This window comes from Cibotium barometz, chromosome 62, assembly GCF_041138505.1.
Source record: "Cibotium barometz isolate CiBa-2024 chromosome 62, ASM4113850v1, whole genome shotgun sequence".
Lineage (NCBI taxonomy): Eukaryota > Viridiplantae > Streptophyta > Polypodiopsida > Cyatheales > Cibotiaceae > Cibotium > Cibotium barometz.
In genome coordinates this window covers 8,996,880-9,013,068 of record NC_141107.1, presented here as the reverse complement: position 1 = coordinate 9,013,068, position 16,189 = coordinate 8,996,880, and the positions used below count along the sequence as shown (strand labels likewise).

The 16,189-nt window shown below is 47.9% G+C and overlaps 1 protein-coding gene across 7 annotated transcripts in view; it reads left to right on the top strand.

The window, feature by feature from the left end:
- CPSF160 (cleavage and polyadenylation specificity factor 160) overlaps window positions 1-16,189 on the top strand; it is a 135,690-nt gene that overhangs the window by 12,270 nt on the left and 107,231 nt on the right. For 4 of the 7 annotated variants that reach the window (XM_086795161.1, XM_086795160.1, XM_086795159.1 and 1 more), the window contains exons 4-7: window positions 5,903-6,038; window positions 6,320-6,465; window positions 6,563-6,658; window positions 6,809-6,861. In XM_086795161.1, the coding sequence (XP_086651287.1) occupies window positions 5,903-6,038; window positions 6,320-6,465; window positions 6,563-6,658; window positions 6,809-6,861 (431 nt within the window). The remainder of the gene's footprint in view (window positions 1-5,902; window positions 6,039-6,319; window positions 6,466-6,562; window positions 6,659-6,808; window positions 6,862-16,189) is intronic. The other 3 variants (XM_086795164.1, XM_086795163.1, XM_086795162.1) reach the window with 1 other exon arrangement.

Sequence of the window (16,189 nt, the reverse complement as noted above, 5' to 3'; positions counted from 1 at the left end):
AACAACTGTCTCAATGCACCACTACACTCTTTCAATCGGTGGAGCATCAAGAAGTTGTAGGCAAACCTCGTATTTGTGTATTTGAGGACCTGACGGCTAGATTTTTCGGAGAATTCATGGCGTAGGAACTGATGGTTTGTGACAAATGTCACTATTTGGCTGCCCACTTGGATGATAGGCCGGATCCATGGCAAGTCCCCAATATCCTTCAAGAGATTATTTAAGCAATGTGCCATGCAAAATGACACGGTGATGTTGGGGTACATGCTCTCAATGATCGATCCGGCTGCCATGTTTGAAGCCTCCCCATTAGCAACAAAGCCTACAACTAGGTCTGGGCCAATGATCTCTATGCCACTAGCCCACTCTGTTGCTAGCACATCAGCACTCTTCCCGGTCCCAGAAGCATCACGTGAGGCGATGAAGTACATCTCACCGCGGGAATATGCAACAAGGCCATGGATGGACCTCTTCCGCGCATCACTCCATCCATCGGCTATCAAGGACAATCCCATTGTCGCTTTGTGTTTTGTGTTGCTTGCTCCACAAGCCTCTTTTCCTTCTCTAGCAATGTGGTGCGCAAGGACTCCGATGATGGGGGCGTATAGTTTGGACCATACTCCCCTATCTTCTTCACCATGACCTTGAAGTAGTTCGATCTATCCACAAAAAATGAATAATTTAATAACCGATCAACTTCAAAGTTCAAAGTTCAAGTAACTTGTAAGAGGAACATTGTAAAATGATAGATCTTACGCTAGACATCTTAATTCTTGATTACCTGGCAGCATGGAAAGCAATGTGGTCATGAATGATGAAAGAAGAAGCGGGCTATGGCCGTATCCACCTCTTTCTTCTTCTTGGGGTCCCAACTACCCTCAAGAGTACTTTGCCGGCGTGAGTGTGTGGATGTGGTTGGCATGGAGAAGGATGGTGTTGGGGCCTGTTCTTGTGGGGCGGGTGATGCGTCCGCGGGTGCCGATGAAGTGGATGCACATGGGGATGCCGAACCTTGGGATGGCCTCACTAGTGTTGCGGGATCCATGGCCACATGCGGCACTCTCCTCCTTGAAAGCAAGGCCTCATGTGCGGCAACACATTCAAGAAGCCTCCTTCTCGTCTCCGGTGTGACCTGATCACAAAATCGGACCTCATGACCGGGCTCATGCAAGAGGTGAGCTCTCTTTATCCGCCCCACCCGTTCGCCTATATGGACATAGCTTGCAGGACCATGGGCGAGAGCCTCCTCCACTTCCGGGACGATCGGAGTTGACCTCTTCCCACCATGACCAACCTTCGGTCCTCCTTCCTCTATTCGTATTGACGCTGTCGGAACGAGGTGTGGGGGATGGTCGCGATGAAGATGCCATGGAGGCAAGTGCCAAGGAGGCTTGAGCAATGGAGGTGAGTGTAGGAGAGAGATGTAGGAGAGGCTAAAGCAAGAGGAGGTGAGACCGTGAGTGTAGGAGAGAGATGTAGGAGAGGCTTGAGCAATGGAGGTGAGAGTAGGAGAGAGATGTAGGAGAGGCTTGCCAATGGAGAGGCTAGAGCAAGAGGTGAGTGTAGGAGAGCAACAAGACTACAAGTGACAACTTGCAATTACAACTTACCCAAGGTCCCAATGCCACTTGAGCCTTGAGGCTTGAGGAGAGCTAGAGCCTTGCCGGGTTGCCCAATGCCCACTTGAGTCTTGAGCCTTGAAAGTTGAGGAGTGTTGAGCCAATGTGTGATATGCAGCGGAAGTCTTTGTATTGGTTGATCCTGTCACACAAATGCTCACATCGTCTTCTGTATCCTGAGTTTCGTGAGTTTAGCAATCCATTTCATTACTTCAAACTTTAAAGAGATGAGAGAGAGAGATATGAGAACTGTACACCAGATTGGGTCCCGAATTACCCACTGAAGGGCCCCCTATCCCGATAACGAGATAGTATTTGCTTTATTACTTTAGAGAGAATGACTTTGGACTGTAGATAAGCCAAACGCAAGATCTCGGAGGATCGGAGAGCGGCTGATCTGTACACTGCTGTAGAAACACCTCGATGACTTGATCTCGAGCCTATGCACTCTTCCCAAGGGTATGAGGAAGGGCTGCACACCTGAGGCTCAAAGAAGAAGAAGGTGGACTGTTCTACACGCTGTTAGAATGCTGAAAACACATATGAATGCTGTGTTACCTTCACCAGATGACTGCTGAATGAGTGGATGATGCACAGTAGGCTGGACACTGATGCAAACAACTGTTTCAGGGCTGGAAACTGCTGTAGACTGAACCTTCAGGGCTGGAATCTGCTGTGGACAGAAACGCTGAGGTGAAGAGAGGGCTGTGGACTGAAACGCATGAGCAAACAGATGACTGCAGGGCTGCTGTACGGCTGGAACAGAAACGCTGAAGACCTGCTGTACGGCTGTGCAAAAACGCAGAGATGATGGCTGATTGCTGGCGTTAATCTATGCTGAACTGTGGGCTGAACTGTGGGCCTGAACTGATGCTGAATTCAGGGCTGAAAGAGGCTGAAGGCAGGCACCTAGGGCTGGGCTGAAGCTATGGATCTCAAGGGGCTGGAGAAGAAAGCTTATGGGCACTAGGGCTGGATTAGTCTTGGGCTGAAAGCAAGAGAGAGGAGAGCTCTTAGCACAATGAAGACTGAATGAGAAAATAGGCCCTATGCAAGCCTATTTATACTAACTGGAGGTTGGTCATTTAATAAAGTTAATATTTATAAATGCCCAATAATGCAAATAATGCTAAATAAATACTATTAAATATGGGAAAAATACCAGATAAATCCCAGTAAATTCCCTAAGGCTTCGGGGATGTTCTAAATGATGCACAGGCATATGAATGCATATTATGCAGGATACAGAGTGCTTTCTGATGCAAACCCTAAGGCTTCTACTGACTCTACATGCATGAATGATTCTCTCCAAGTGGGTTAAGGGACTTGACTGACTGACTGACCCACTAAGGCTGAGGAAAGACCTACGTAGCTCGTGCCTGACTTATCCTGGACTGAGGATGTACAATGGGGTCACGGCGTATGACAATTATCATCCTATTGGGTTCTAAAACTGTACAACTGCTGCACTTCTGATGATGAGCCATCTTGTCACCATGCACTGAGTGCAGAGTGCATGTGATAGAATGAGCTTTCCACTTGAGCCTTGAAAGTTGAGGAGCGTTGAGGCTTGAGCTTGAGCCTTGCTTGAGCCTTGAGGAGTGTTGCAAGTGCCAAGAGGCAAGAGCAAGTGCCAAGGAGGCCCGAGGTGAGTCTTGAAGACTTGAAGACTTGAAAGTTTCCTATAGCACGTGCCAGTGGGGACTCTTCTTATAGCCATGGGCCAAGTGGGGAGGGCTGCTCAACGGCTACGCGCCCAACGGCTACAGGGTGCCCAACGGTTACAGGGTGCAACGGCAGACTGGTCAACGCTGCGCAACGGTCAGCTGACCGTCCCGTCCCGTTCCGTCCCACACGAATCGCCGTCAGCGTGGGCTCACACGTCCCCTGGCCGTACCCTGTTCGTTTTCGTTCCCGCACGTTATGGGACGGCGTTCCCCCGTCCCAGGGGTCCGTCCCCCACGTCCCTTGTGACTATGGCCCACTCCCTCGTCGATGGGGAGCCAGCGGAAGAAGCTGTAGTCTGCTGGCTGCTTTAGAAATCGTCGGGGGGCAGGGGTGGCGGCGACTCTGGAGAGAGAGGAGAGTACGCACTAGAGTGGCAGCGATGGTCATTGCTACTGGCTCTGAGAAACGGTGTATCAAGCGGCGAACCAAATTAGTCTACTGCCTCCTCTCCGGGTCAGGCTTCACCAACAGGCGGTAAAAATGCTCTGGTAAGGCGGATGGGGGAGAGGAGGTTCCGAGGAAGCCGCCCAGGGGGGGTGGTGTGTGAAGGAGCTGAAGGGAGGGAAGCCGGGGTAGGAGGGGAGGCGGGATGACGGGGGGGAGACTGTGGAGGGAGAAAGGTTCACCTGTGAGGGAGGGGGGCTGAGGTTGAGAGGTCATGCGTGCTAGGGAATGTGATGGGTAGAGGGCCTCGTGGGAACCTAGAAGCTTGGAGAGGGATCACGACAAGGTAACAATCTCTAGAAAGGAGGGGTGGGCACTGAATTCCGCGATGTGATCGAGGGGCTTGCCGCGGGGGGGGGGGGGGGGGGGGGGATCACCATCGGGGGGTTGCTGTGATAGTGCTCATTAACGGTTCTGTGACATAACCGTATCCTCCTGAGGCCTGCTTGATTGGTGCGCCCGACAACGCCGCTCTGCCCTGGAGGCTCCTTGGCAATTCTGCCTTGAACCGGCGGCTTGCCACTCTCCTGCACCGGGATCCTCGGGGGCCGGAGCGTGGTGCTTAGAATCTTGGGGGCGGGGACCCCCCGTGACGAGGAGCAGTGCTGGGAACCACGGGGGGGTGTGTGGGGCACTGCGGAGGCGCTCGACGGCGGCAGGGACAAGCTCTAGCAAGGTGTCCCATTTGATGGCAAATAAAGCATTGTCCGGGGAGGCCAGAGTTCTCAACTCTTGGCAAAATAGGAGCTCCATGGAGGCATGGAAGGGATATGACATGAGGAACTGTCTCTAGAGAGGCTATGTAGATGCGAAGAGAGGGAATCCTTGCCGTTTGACGTAGAACCGAAGCGGCGGTGGGAGGGAATTCCATCATGCTCTCAATAACACCACTTATCACTGGGAGGAGAAGGGGAATATATTCCTTCTTGGGGCTGGGAAAGGAAATTGTAATAACAAGAAAGCCTGAGACGCTAGCTAGAGGGTCGGCGCTAGGTTGAATCCGTGCTGCCACCTTGCAAAGAAGGTTTGGGCTGTACATAGTTGGATGGGGCTCAGCTGCATGACTCTATTTGATGCTGCAAGCGAATTAAATTGGACCTGCTAGTATCCACGCCCCAAAGGATGAATATCAGTGATCTTTCTAGACTCGCTGATGAGGCTAGCCTGCAAAAGATCCCTAAGTTGTCCGCACGCTGGGTGGCTACCCACAATCTTGCAAACCAAGGTGGAGGCCTCCAGGGAGGTGATTGTCGATGCGAGGAGCTGAAGATTCGCTTCAGAAAAGGATAGGCAAGGGATGGTGGCCTCTGTCGGGAACGACGGAGCGGTTTCCATCCTGGAGGTGGTGTGAAGACCAGAAGACGCCGATGCTCATCTACGAAAACATCTGCCTGAAAGCTGAAAACACCTGTTGAAGGAGAGGCTGAAGAGGATAAGCGGAAGAGGCGCAGGCGGGGAAGAGGCTACAGGCAGGCGAAAAAGGGGGGAAGATGCGAGGAGGGCAGAAGGATGGACCAGGCTAGACAAGGTGCAGGTAGGGGAGTGTAGAGGGTTGGAAGGGGGCGCAGGGCCTCCATTATACCTCGCACTACCCTCCGCCTCCCTCTTCCTGCGCACATCCCCCCTCATCGCCCACCACCTCCTCGCTCCCCCCCACACCCATCTCCTCCTTCGTGTCTTCGTGCTCCTCCTTTGCCCTACTTCTCCACCTCCTCACTCACCAATGCACCCCCCCCCCCCCCCCCCCCCCCGCGGCGGCAGAGGAGAGGAGGGAGATGGCAAGGGAGGGAAGGTGCACAGATGACGGGGGGAGCTCCAGCTGCGTTCGCGAGTAGAATTTCTAGAAAAGAAAAAAGAAAAAGAAAAAAGTGTGTGCGCGTGTGTGTTCTATATGTGCTAGACACAAACGAACCCCAAACTCTCCTCGTCTTTCCCTGTTTTAAAGCTTGATCACTCCTTTTGCTTGACAGCATTATCTTTTCCTCAAGCAACTTCTGTGTGTAGGGAATATCTGTTCTGTAGCTTGCTTGTGCAACAAAGCTAGGTTTTAAACTTTTATGCCAGTTATTTTTGAGCCCCAAAATGACAAAACGTTCTACTGAATGTTGCAGGAAGGTTATGCTTTTGGGGAAGAAGAAGAGGGATTCGAACCAAGTGGTACATTATGTGCGCATGTGAAGTCCTCATACGTGGTGAGCATGCGAGAATTGGATGTGATACACATAAAGGATTTTACGTTCCTACACGGCAAGTTTATGACACGAAAGAGGCTGCTTTCAGTTTTTTTATGCTGCAATAAGCTACCTGATTATCAATGTTTTCTAGCTAGATGCTTTGAGCATAAAGTAGACATTATTATAGCAAGTTTAAGAGGATTTTAACAAGCCTCATTTGGTGTATTGTTTTCTACAATTTATCATAACTGTCTTATTTTTAAATCAACAATTTTGATAGGGTTTATATGGCTAGATTGCCATTGCTTAGGCTCAATAGTGATATTTTTTTCTCTTGTATTTGTTTTTTCGCAGGGTACATTGAGCCCGTTTTACTTGTCCTTCATGAAAAGGAGCCCACCTGGGCTGGGCGAGCAGCAGTAAAGAGGCACACTTGTATGGTCACTGCTTTAAGCATCAACACAACTTTGAAACAACACCCTTTGATTTGGTCTGCTGCTGTAGGTTTTCCATGAATTGCCCTCTCCTCTAAGCTTCCATGCTATTAGTCTAGCCAGTTTGTTCCAGAATGGGGATTATGATTTTTTTATTGTGCAGAATCTTCCTTACGATTCATACATGCTCCTAGCAGTTCCCTCTCCCATTGGTGGGGTCATTGTTGTTGCTGCAAACAGCATTCACTATCACAGTCAGGTGACTTTGCATTGAATGCACGAGTTTTATCCTTGTCATTTGTGTCATGCTCTTTTTTTGGGGGATACACAGACACACACACATATTAGTCAAATCGATATATATATCAATTTGTGTGTCATGCTCTAAAGGAATTGTGATCCGTTTCAGTCCACGACTTGTTCACTTGGTTTGAATGATTTCGCCACATCGCCTGAAGGCAGGTGAGGGTTTTCTTTCGGTTTTCGGCTATCAAAATTTGGTCTGCTGTGTAATGTGTTCACTGAAGAAAATAGATGATTGATGTTGGCAGCAGCATAGTTGCATTTCAACCAGGTTTATGTGGCCACAAACAGGTTTTCACATTTTTAGTGATATTTTCCAGTTTTGAGGAGGTTTGGTGTTGTAAATCATGACTGCGTCAAAACCATTTATCAACTTACTTAATGTGTTGTAACACCGGTTGGCATGCCATTTTCACACTATCAGAGAATTACTCACCAAATTAAGTAGTAGCTCCACATTGCCACTTTCAACTTGCTCTTTTTGCGCTACACTTGCAAAGAATGTGAGCCACTATGATTGCACCCTTGTCATGCTCCATCAACCCCCCTAGGGCTTCTGATGCTTTCATTTAGGATTACCTTTCTATTCCTTTCCGCAATGCATAACACACAGACTATGGGACTGGATGGAGTTAGGAGTAGATAACATATCATACTTGTATCACCCCTTCAGCATATAGAGATGCATTAGTAGCCCTAGTACTCCATCCACACCCTCTTGTTTGTACACCACCATTGAGTCCCCTATGGTCGTGTTGTCATACTTGTACATTTTATTCTCACTCCACATTTTCCTCTTGATGACTGGAGGAACATCATTGTACTACTTGTTTGTCTCATAGGCCAATTTTGGCCTTTTGCAAACGTTAATATATCTTTCTTTCTTTCTTTCTTTCTCTCTCAAATACCTTGGCATCGACATACCTGCCAAGTATAGATGGAGGCAATGCATACAGCGGAGAATTGATACAGGGTGGAGCAAATATTACCAATTTGAAAATGATTGTAGCCACAGTGATACAAGAAGATGGCACGTACGCCGAATGTTATTCGAAGCATATGTGCTGCAAACAGTATTGTACGGAGTCGAAGTATGGGGCGGAAGCATCTCACAATCAACTTGGGATGATATTGAGAAAATGCAAAAGTCCTTCCTAAGAAGACATCTGGGTGTCAAAGCTACAACGCCTTACTCAATACTACTCCTAGAGACAAGCTGTCAACCAATTGAATGTCACGCAATGAAGAGGGTTTTCCGATACATAATCAAGATCAAACGTATGAATGATGATAGATTACCCAAGAAGGCTTGGGAGACAAGCAAGAGGCCACAAAAGAATCATAAAAGTAAGATGCTATCTTCCGGATGGATGCAAGATTTGCAAGGCTGGTTCAAACGATGGAAGGTAGACAAATACCTAGAACTGCCACATGGAAATATGGATATGGAAGTTTTCCATTACGCCCTCCTAGAGACACTCTGTATATTCGCGGCGGTTTCAGCAAACTCCTTGAAGGCCATATATAGCCACAAGTATTGCTTACAGCCACACCCACTGTTTTGGGGGCACTCATCACTCGACTCTTTAAACATAGAGAGGAGCTTGAGTCACATTATGCCACACACTAGCCTGCTAGTTTTACCCTTCATAGTAATAGAAGGAGACTTTTTTTTTGGGGGGTCTTGTACTAGTTTGTTGGTCCCATGGGTCATATTTGGCCTCTACTACATACGGCCGCCACCCATAGCTTCCCCCATCATACACACATTGCACACACAGATAGATCTGGGAGCATGCCCCAGAATCGGTGGTATGATGATGAGTGTAGGGAGCTATATAGACACCTCCATGCCCAGAGAGCACTGGGGACCATTACACTGAGACAGGCGAGCCGACAGATGAGGAACCTCACACGCCGTAAGAGGCGTGCATATGAGGAGGCACAGTACTGGGATATATACCACCTACTCATGAGCAGAGATGCAGCCACTGCATGGCGCAGGATGAGAGAGCCTCGCCCTCGTACCCCGATTGAGGATCCACACACATGGCACACATATGCAAAGAGCCTCTACCATATCCCTTAGCAGCCGCCCATACCACAGCCAAAGGAGTCCCGCCCTACCACCTCTACTTTCTTTACCGCCTCGATGGTAGAGAGAGCTATCCGCCGGTTACAGCATGGGAGATCGAGTGACCACACAGGTATACAGAGTGAGCATCTTATCTATGCAGCTAACACACTGGGACCCTTTGTTGCTCACCTCTTTAATAGGGCACTAGTGGAGGGCCTCCTAGCTGAGTGGACTATGCACACCATCGTGCCTCTCCACAAAGCGGGACACATGCTAGACCCCAGCAACTACAGGACTCTCATGATTGGTCATACATTGGCCAAACTTTATGGCGCAGTGCTCGAGGCAGAGTTGAGCTCATATGTAGAGAAGGAGGGATTGTGAGCACTAGGGCAGGCTGGATTCTGACGAGCTTTCTCCACTATTGACCATATATTCACTATGAGATGTCTGATTGACCAGGCTAGGACGCGAGAGAAGAGATTATACTGCTGCTTTGTGGATTTCCGCAAAGCATTTGACACAGTGCCAGAGACTCTTCCAACGCCTACAGTCATTGGGGATCTTATCAGAGATGGTTTGGGGCATCTATGCTTTATATGAGCAGGTCCTCGGGCGCATACGATGCCCCGGGGGGCTATTTGATGTTATTTCTAGCACCATAGGTGTGAAGCAAGGATGCCCACTTTCTCCTACACTATTTGGGCTATACATCGATGAGGTGGTTGACTTCATTGGTCACGGTGGTGGGGACGAGGTAGACATCTCAGGTACCACAGTCCACACTATGCTATATGCATATGATATTATTTTGGTCTCTGAGTCGCAGATGGGACTACATCACCATCTCCATGCACTTGACGACTTCAGCACACAGAGGGGGCTTACAGTGAACCTTGGGAAAACCAAGGCCATGATTTTCCACACCTCAGGGCCGGTTCGACGACAGGCCATCTTCACACTAGCAGGAGGACAGGTAGAGGTGGTAGACTCATATGTGTACCTGGGGATTACATTTACGACTCTGCCAGGAAGATTTACTATGGCACAGGCAGCCAGGGATAGACTCACACGAGGGTATGCAGCTCTGGCCATGCTAGAGAGACAGTGTCACCAGGCACACTTCCAGGAGCTCTGCACGAAAGGGGTGGTTGTTTGACACACTAGTCACCCCTGCTTTGATGTATGCTGCAGTAGTATGGGCACTTGGGCTCGCCACCTCCACATGGTCGCAGATAGAGAGGCCTCAGATTCTCATGCTGTCACGGATGATCTGCAGCAAACCCTCTGTCCCACATGACATTGTCCGGACGGAGTTTGCTGCACCTCCTATGCTAGTAGAGGCCCTCTTCCAGACGATCTGCTTCATATAGAGGATCAGAGATATGCCATCAGATCGACTCTCACATAGAGCTTTTGAGGCGTCTAGGCAGCTCGCAGAGTGGAGATAGGAGATCATGGTATTCACAGATGATACAGTGGCTCACTCAGCATGGTCTTGACATAGATCACCTACCACCTTTCCAGTATGATATACATGCACCACACATCCAGCTCTCTCACAATGAGAGGAACAGAGTCCTTCGGCAGGATTTATGGCAGCGATACACTCAAGAGACTTGGATTACACCCAGTTAGCCTCTACCGCCGAAGATGCTATACTACAGAGATCAGTTTATGTGTATCTCAGCGGGTGGATTCATACAAAGACCTGGATACATGGATGTGTACATGCCTCACAGTGCCTGAGTGGCGATTGGCCAGCTCAGAGTGTCATCACACCAGGTTGAGATTGAGGCAGGTAGGGCAACACGGATCCCCAAAGCAGAGAGGATATGCAGACTTTGCCAGGAGGAGGTTGAGAGTGAGGAACATTATGTATGCAGATGTAGAGTAAATAGTGTCATTAGAGAGAGATACACCACCATATTCAGTGGACATTCCTCACTCCGCCAGATCATGAAGTCCGCAGACCAGCGCAGATTTGGCCAGTTCTTGCTAGAGACACAGTGCCACAGAGAGACATTGCTACGGACTCATACCACAGGGAGAGGTGGGCGACAGCTCCAGCTCACTGATTTCTTCCAGAGATCTATCCCAATGCCTACCCTAACACAAGAGGGGGTTACACTTCAGCGCGCTGCGGACCTCTGGGCTAGACGGAGACCGAGAGCACCGGGCTACCAGACTCCCAGACTACATCAGAGGGAGATCACAGAGATACGGGCTCGGCATCAGCACCATATCCAGGAGCGGCTAGCTCACTTACACTCACACCGGGAGATCATGCTCCGAGGTATTTTTGCCTCGCCATCGCCTATGTATCACATATTATACCCCCATTATGGTACTGGTTGGAGCTAGACAGATCTGCATTGCATTCTTGTATACCCTACGCATATAGGTTGCATACTGAGCCTCTAGCAATAGTGCTCCATCCATCACACCTCCCCCTCCCCACTAGCTCAGTACTTTCATAGTTTATTTCATGTTCATTTTGTCCTTTTTTTTTTTTCTGGACATCCAGAAGACATTGATAGTTGTACATTGATTTGTCTCATAGGTCGAGTTCGGCCTCTAGTAGACGTTAATACAGCTTTCTTTCTCTCTCTCTCTCTCTCTCTCTCTCTCTCTCTCTCTCTCTCTCTCTCTCTCTCCACCGACGGAGACTACAACAGAGGATGAGGACCATACTAGCACGGCATGGGAGACGTCCCGTCAGAGTACTCACCATGGAGGACATTGAGGATATCTGCCATCGACCGATGAGAGACATCTTTCGATAGTGATGTATATGATGCTTACCTTTGTTGCTGGAGTTTTCCTTCCCAGATGTTATCCATTAGGAGCTCCTAGTACCTTACTTTTCCTCATAGTTATTGTTTCAGTTTCAGTTAGTTGTTTAGTTGTTTTAGCTTTTCTTACACAGACATTGTATCAGATCCACCAATTGTTGTAACCTTTTTGGTCTCATAGGTCATTTTGGCCTTTTGAGGACGTTAATATATCATTTCATTTCATTTCATTTTCTCTCTCTCTCGCAGCGCTCACTTACATCACATGTGCCATAGATGCCACCTCGCCTAAAAGGCATCTCGCTAGACAAAGCAATTCAGGTGCAGCAAGTTGATGGCCGAGACTTGCTGGTCCAAGGAGATGCTCCACTCAACAGCTTTAGATTCAGGAGATCCTCCAAAGATACAAGAGTGCCCCTCCACATGGATGTGGAGAGCCTCTATACAATCATAGACGTTGAGGACCTACTTGGATACCCTCACATTGTATCATTGTAGCACTATACCAATGATACTTACAAGGATATTGTTTCTTCTCTCAGATTTTTTAATCATGTTTTTTTCCATGATTTTGTCAGTTCATGGCAAAAAATGAAAATGGAAATGAATCCCAACGCCATATCATCATGTCATGTCATAGGGTTAGTTGTATTCCATTGAGAGGCTTACATGCACAAGTAGGATTCTGAGCGAGACTACGACACCAAAAAAAGTTATTTGAAGGTGCACCACAATGGCAACGACACAACTACACTTGGGATAGCACTTACAAATTTCCATTCACAACTATGTAGGACATTATTTTCATAAAATGATAAATGCAAACTTAATAATATAACTTTTCCCAACTTGCCAACCAATGCTTCCAATATTGTTGTCAACGGGGTTGGAAAAGATTGGCAAGCAAGTTGGGATGCAATCGTCTCAACGGTGTTGGCAACGGCTTCTCCTGGGCAAAAACGTGAGAATAGGATTGGGTCCTTGCCAACGCCAAGTTTTGACAACTATGGTGGGGATTGATGGCACTATATGAGTCTGTGATTGGTCGGATTCAGGCGTCACGGGTATGTTAGGTGCATTTACTGAACTATCGGGGTCAAGCTAGCTGAGATAGTTGTAATGCCTCCATTTTGGATTTGAAATAAAAATTTGGAACTTCATATTTTTAAAGTTTAGAATGTATTTGTAGAGTCTAGGACCTTATCTGTAATCAGGGTAAAAGAAACTATTTCCAAAAATGAACTTGAATTTTTGATTGATTTTGGCAGTATTCATTCTTTTGTATCTCCTATAATAGTTGAGAATCTGAAATTGGAGCCAAATGAGAAAACTTGTTGAGATGGCTAGTTGGAGAAAGAGCTTTACTAGTGGAGTAATAGAGTCTCTAGATTTCGGATTGGGAGATGTCCAATCCAAGCCAACTTTCCATATTTTGAATCTGGGAAAATATGATGGAATCCTGTTAGCAGTCATCTCCTGTCTGTATAGTATACACTAGGGCCTCTGTTGTGGGTGTGTCCGCCCATTTTAGGTGTTCCCCCATTTTTCCTCACTTTCCATAGTATTTTCCCATTTTTGCTAGCTGTGGGAGGGCTGTCGGCTGTGTCTACTGCTGGTCGACTGCCTTTCTCCTGGCCGACTGATGTGGTTTCTGGTTGTGAGCATCTCTGGTTGGTGTCGGCTGTTTTTGGGCTGGCCGACCAGCAGCCTCGGGCCATATATATTGGCCTTGTCCGCCACACTTCTCTTGTATCATTCCGGGATTTTCTATTGTATATGGCAGAGTTTATACAGCTTCTCTCTCTCTCTCTCTCTCTCTCTCTTTTCTGCGTTTTGCTCTCTACAACAGTTGTCTTCATCTCCGCTGTGCATTCTGACAAATCCTTGGTATTGATTGGCTACATAACCAGCATGCTCTTATAGATTGTCAATCTAGATCCATGACTCTTAGATCCGAGGGTAGAGAAGATTTAGTAAGTGGAAAAATGATAGAATGTTATGCTATGTAAATTTTGGCCATGAAACTAAATCGAGAAATTAGGCAAGGTTGTTAAATCTTTCAAATCGTAGTGAAGAGAACAAAGGCAATGATAAAGAAGAGGAAGAACATCCGTTGTATATGAAGAAACTCTTAGAGGAGTATGCAGATGTATTTTCGGATGACCTTCTAGGACTTTCTGCCCCTTAGATCATTGGATCATGCCTCATTCTTGGAGCTGTACCTCATGTGAAGGCCTCTTATCAATTCAGCGTGAGGAGTATGCAGAATTGAAAGTACAATTAGACGATTTGATTATAAAGGGCTTTATTAGACCAAGTTTGTCTCCAAGGGGAGTACCTCTTCTCTTTCAAAAGAAGAAAGATGGTACTTATCATCTTTGTGTGGATTATAGAGGACTTAATAAGAATAAATGTCCTTTTCTATATTGATGATTTGAGCCGGAGTGAATGTCATGTGCATCCCGCACTTGGATGCCACGTAGACATATCTGTACAGAAGGTGCAGGTTCTGGGATGGTAAACTGGTCCCATGTGAGTCCAGTCCGGGACGAGTCAGCCAGGGATCCATCCTAGTCGTCCGAGGTTAGGTGTGCATTGTCCTGCACAAGAGTCCAAGGTCAGGTGTGCACAGTCCTGCACATGAAACAGTGCCAGTCCGTGCTGTGAGTCTCCCTTTGGAATGATGTTAGTGATTCTGTGTATCTGGTATGGTACTGGATGCCAGATCATTGAGTAGACAATTAGGGTTTGCATTTAGGAAAAGGGGCCAGCCCATAGGGCTACCCCAAGTCCTTGTGTGGGCATGGGGACAGGGTAAACCACCCCCATGAGGGCCAGGAAGGCCCTGGCTGAACCCACCAGCCAAGGAGGGGCTGTAGGACAGCCCTAAGGGGAAGCTAGGGGAAGCCTACAGGCTGTACAGCCTAATCATGGCTGTAAGAGCAAGTTTGGGGCAGCCCATACAGGCTGCCCAGTCCCCATACAGCCTAAGACAGTGCCCAGCCCCTAGAGAACCATGCACCTGATGCCCAGGAAGCCATGAAATGATGCGCAGCAATTTTATGGATTTTTCCAGCATTATATGCTCATTTTTCCAGTCGTGGGCTGATTTATGACAGCCGACTGTAGTGTAGCTGGCTGACTGGTCATCCTGGAGTAGTATAAATAGGAGAGCCACAATTCATTTGTGTTATCTCATCATTCACCAAGTGCCCAAGCAAACCAGGGCTAGGACAGCCAAGAAGTTGCTAAAGCAAAGGGGTGGAGGACTGCAGGTCAAGGGCAGAGATTTCTCAGCCAAGAAAGGTCAAGATTTCTGTATTTTCTTTTCAGATTTACATCATTCTAATAAAGCAAATACACCATCCGTGGTGAGGGCCCTACAGAGGGTATTCACGACCCAAAACTATGTCCTCTCCATCTCTCTCTCTGTCTCTCTATTTTTTGCACAGCTTCATTCAGTTTTGTGCGTTAATTCCGTCGTGAAAAGAGTGCTGATTTCTGAGCATTGAAGTTACCGATCTCCCCTAAAGCTTCCGCATGTTACAGTGGTATCAGAGCCTACTTCAAGTGCAAAGATTCAGCAAAGAAACCAGAATTTTTTCTCCCTCGTGTGGTTGGTTTTCAGACGCCGATGGACTACCCCTTTCGGAATGACTCCTGTCCCTCGAAGGACGGTTGGTTTTCAGCCTCCGGAAGTCTCCCACACACATAGTGGATGGTCAGATTGCGCTCTGGAAAGGAAGTGCGTTTTTCTACTATGGCGAACTTCGACGATGAGAGAGACCAAGAACCATGGGACTAGAGTGCACCAGGTAGCCCAGCTAGGGCACCAGGCTTGAGTGTTGTAGAGATGTTCCAGCAGATGATGTGAGCAATCCTAGACCAGACGACCAAGTTGGAAGAGCAGAAGGCGCAGATTGAGGCTTTGGAAGAACGTACCCGTTCTCCAGCGTCACGTTTTCCATCTCCTCCTCCCTCTCCTTCCGTATCCTAGATTCTAGATCCTCAACACTGTAGGGTCATGACCGTAGCCGAGCTCTTTGCTTGAGTTGCAGATGCATGCATTGGAAATCCGACAACATGAAGACGAAGCCATGCGACGCGTGGAACACGAGCGTTACCTTAAAGATTTGGACACCAGATTGACACTAGCGGCGCCCTCAAATCATTTTCTTGAGAAAATGAACTTCAGTAAGTATAATGGTAAACTCGACCCCACAACTCTCTATTCATGGTTGCATCAGTTTGAAGCTTACTTTGCCGCAGTTAGAAAAACAGATACTGACAGAGTGATCTTAGCCAGTTGGTACTTGGAAGGTGAGGCCATTCCTTGGTGGACTCAGTGGGCTCATGCCCACACCAGATTAGGTATGGCAGCTTATGTGTGGGACGAGTTTGTCTGCGACCTTAAGCAACGGTTTCTACCGCCCCACTACCTTGAGCGACTCGAAGACGAGTTCAGGGGAGCGCGTCAGAACGCGCAACGAGTCCTTCAGTTTGCCAATAGAATTTCGACCTTATGTTTGCAATTAGGCTTATCTGATTCGGACAAGAAAGGACAGTTTTTGTATGGCCTTGACACGCAAATCCAATGGGAGGTGCGTATATTTAG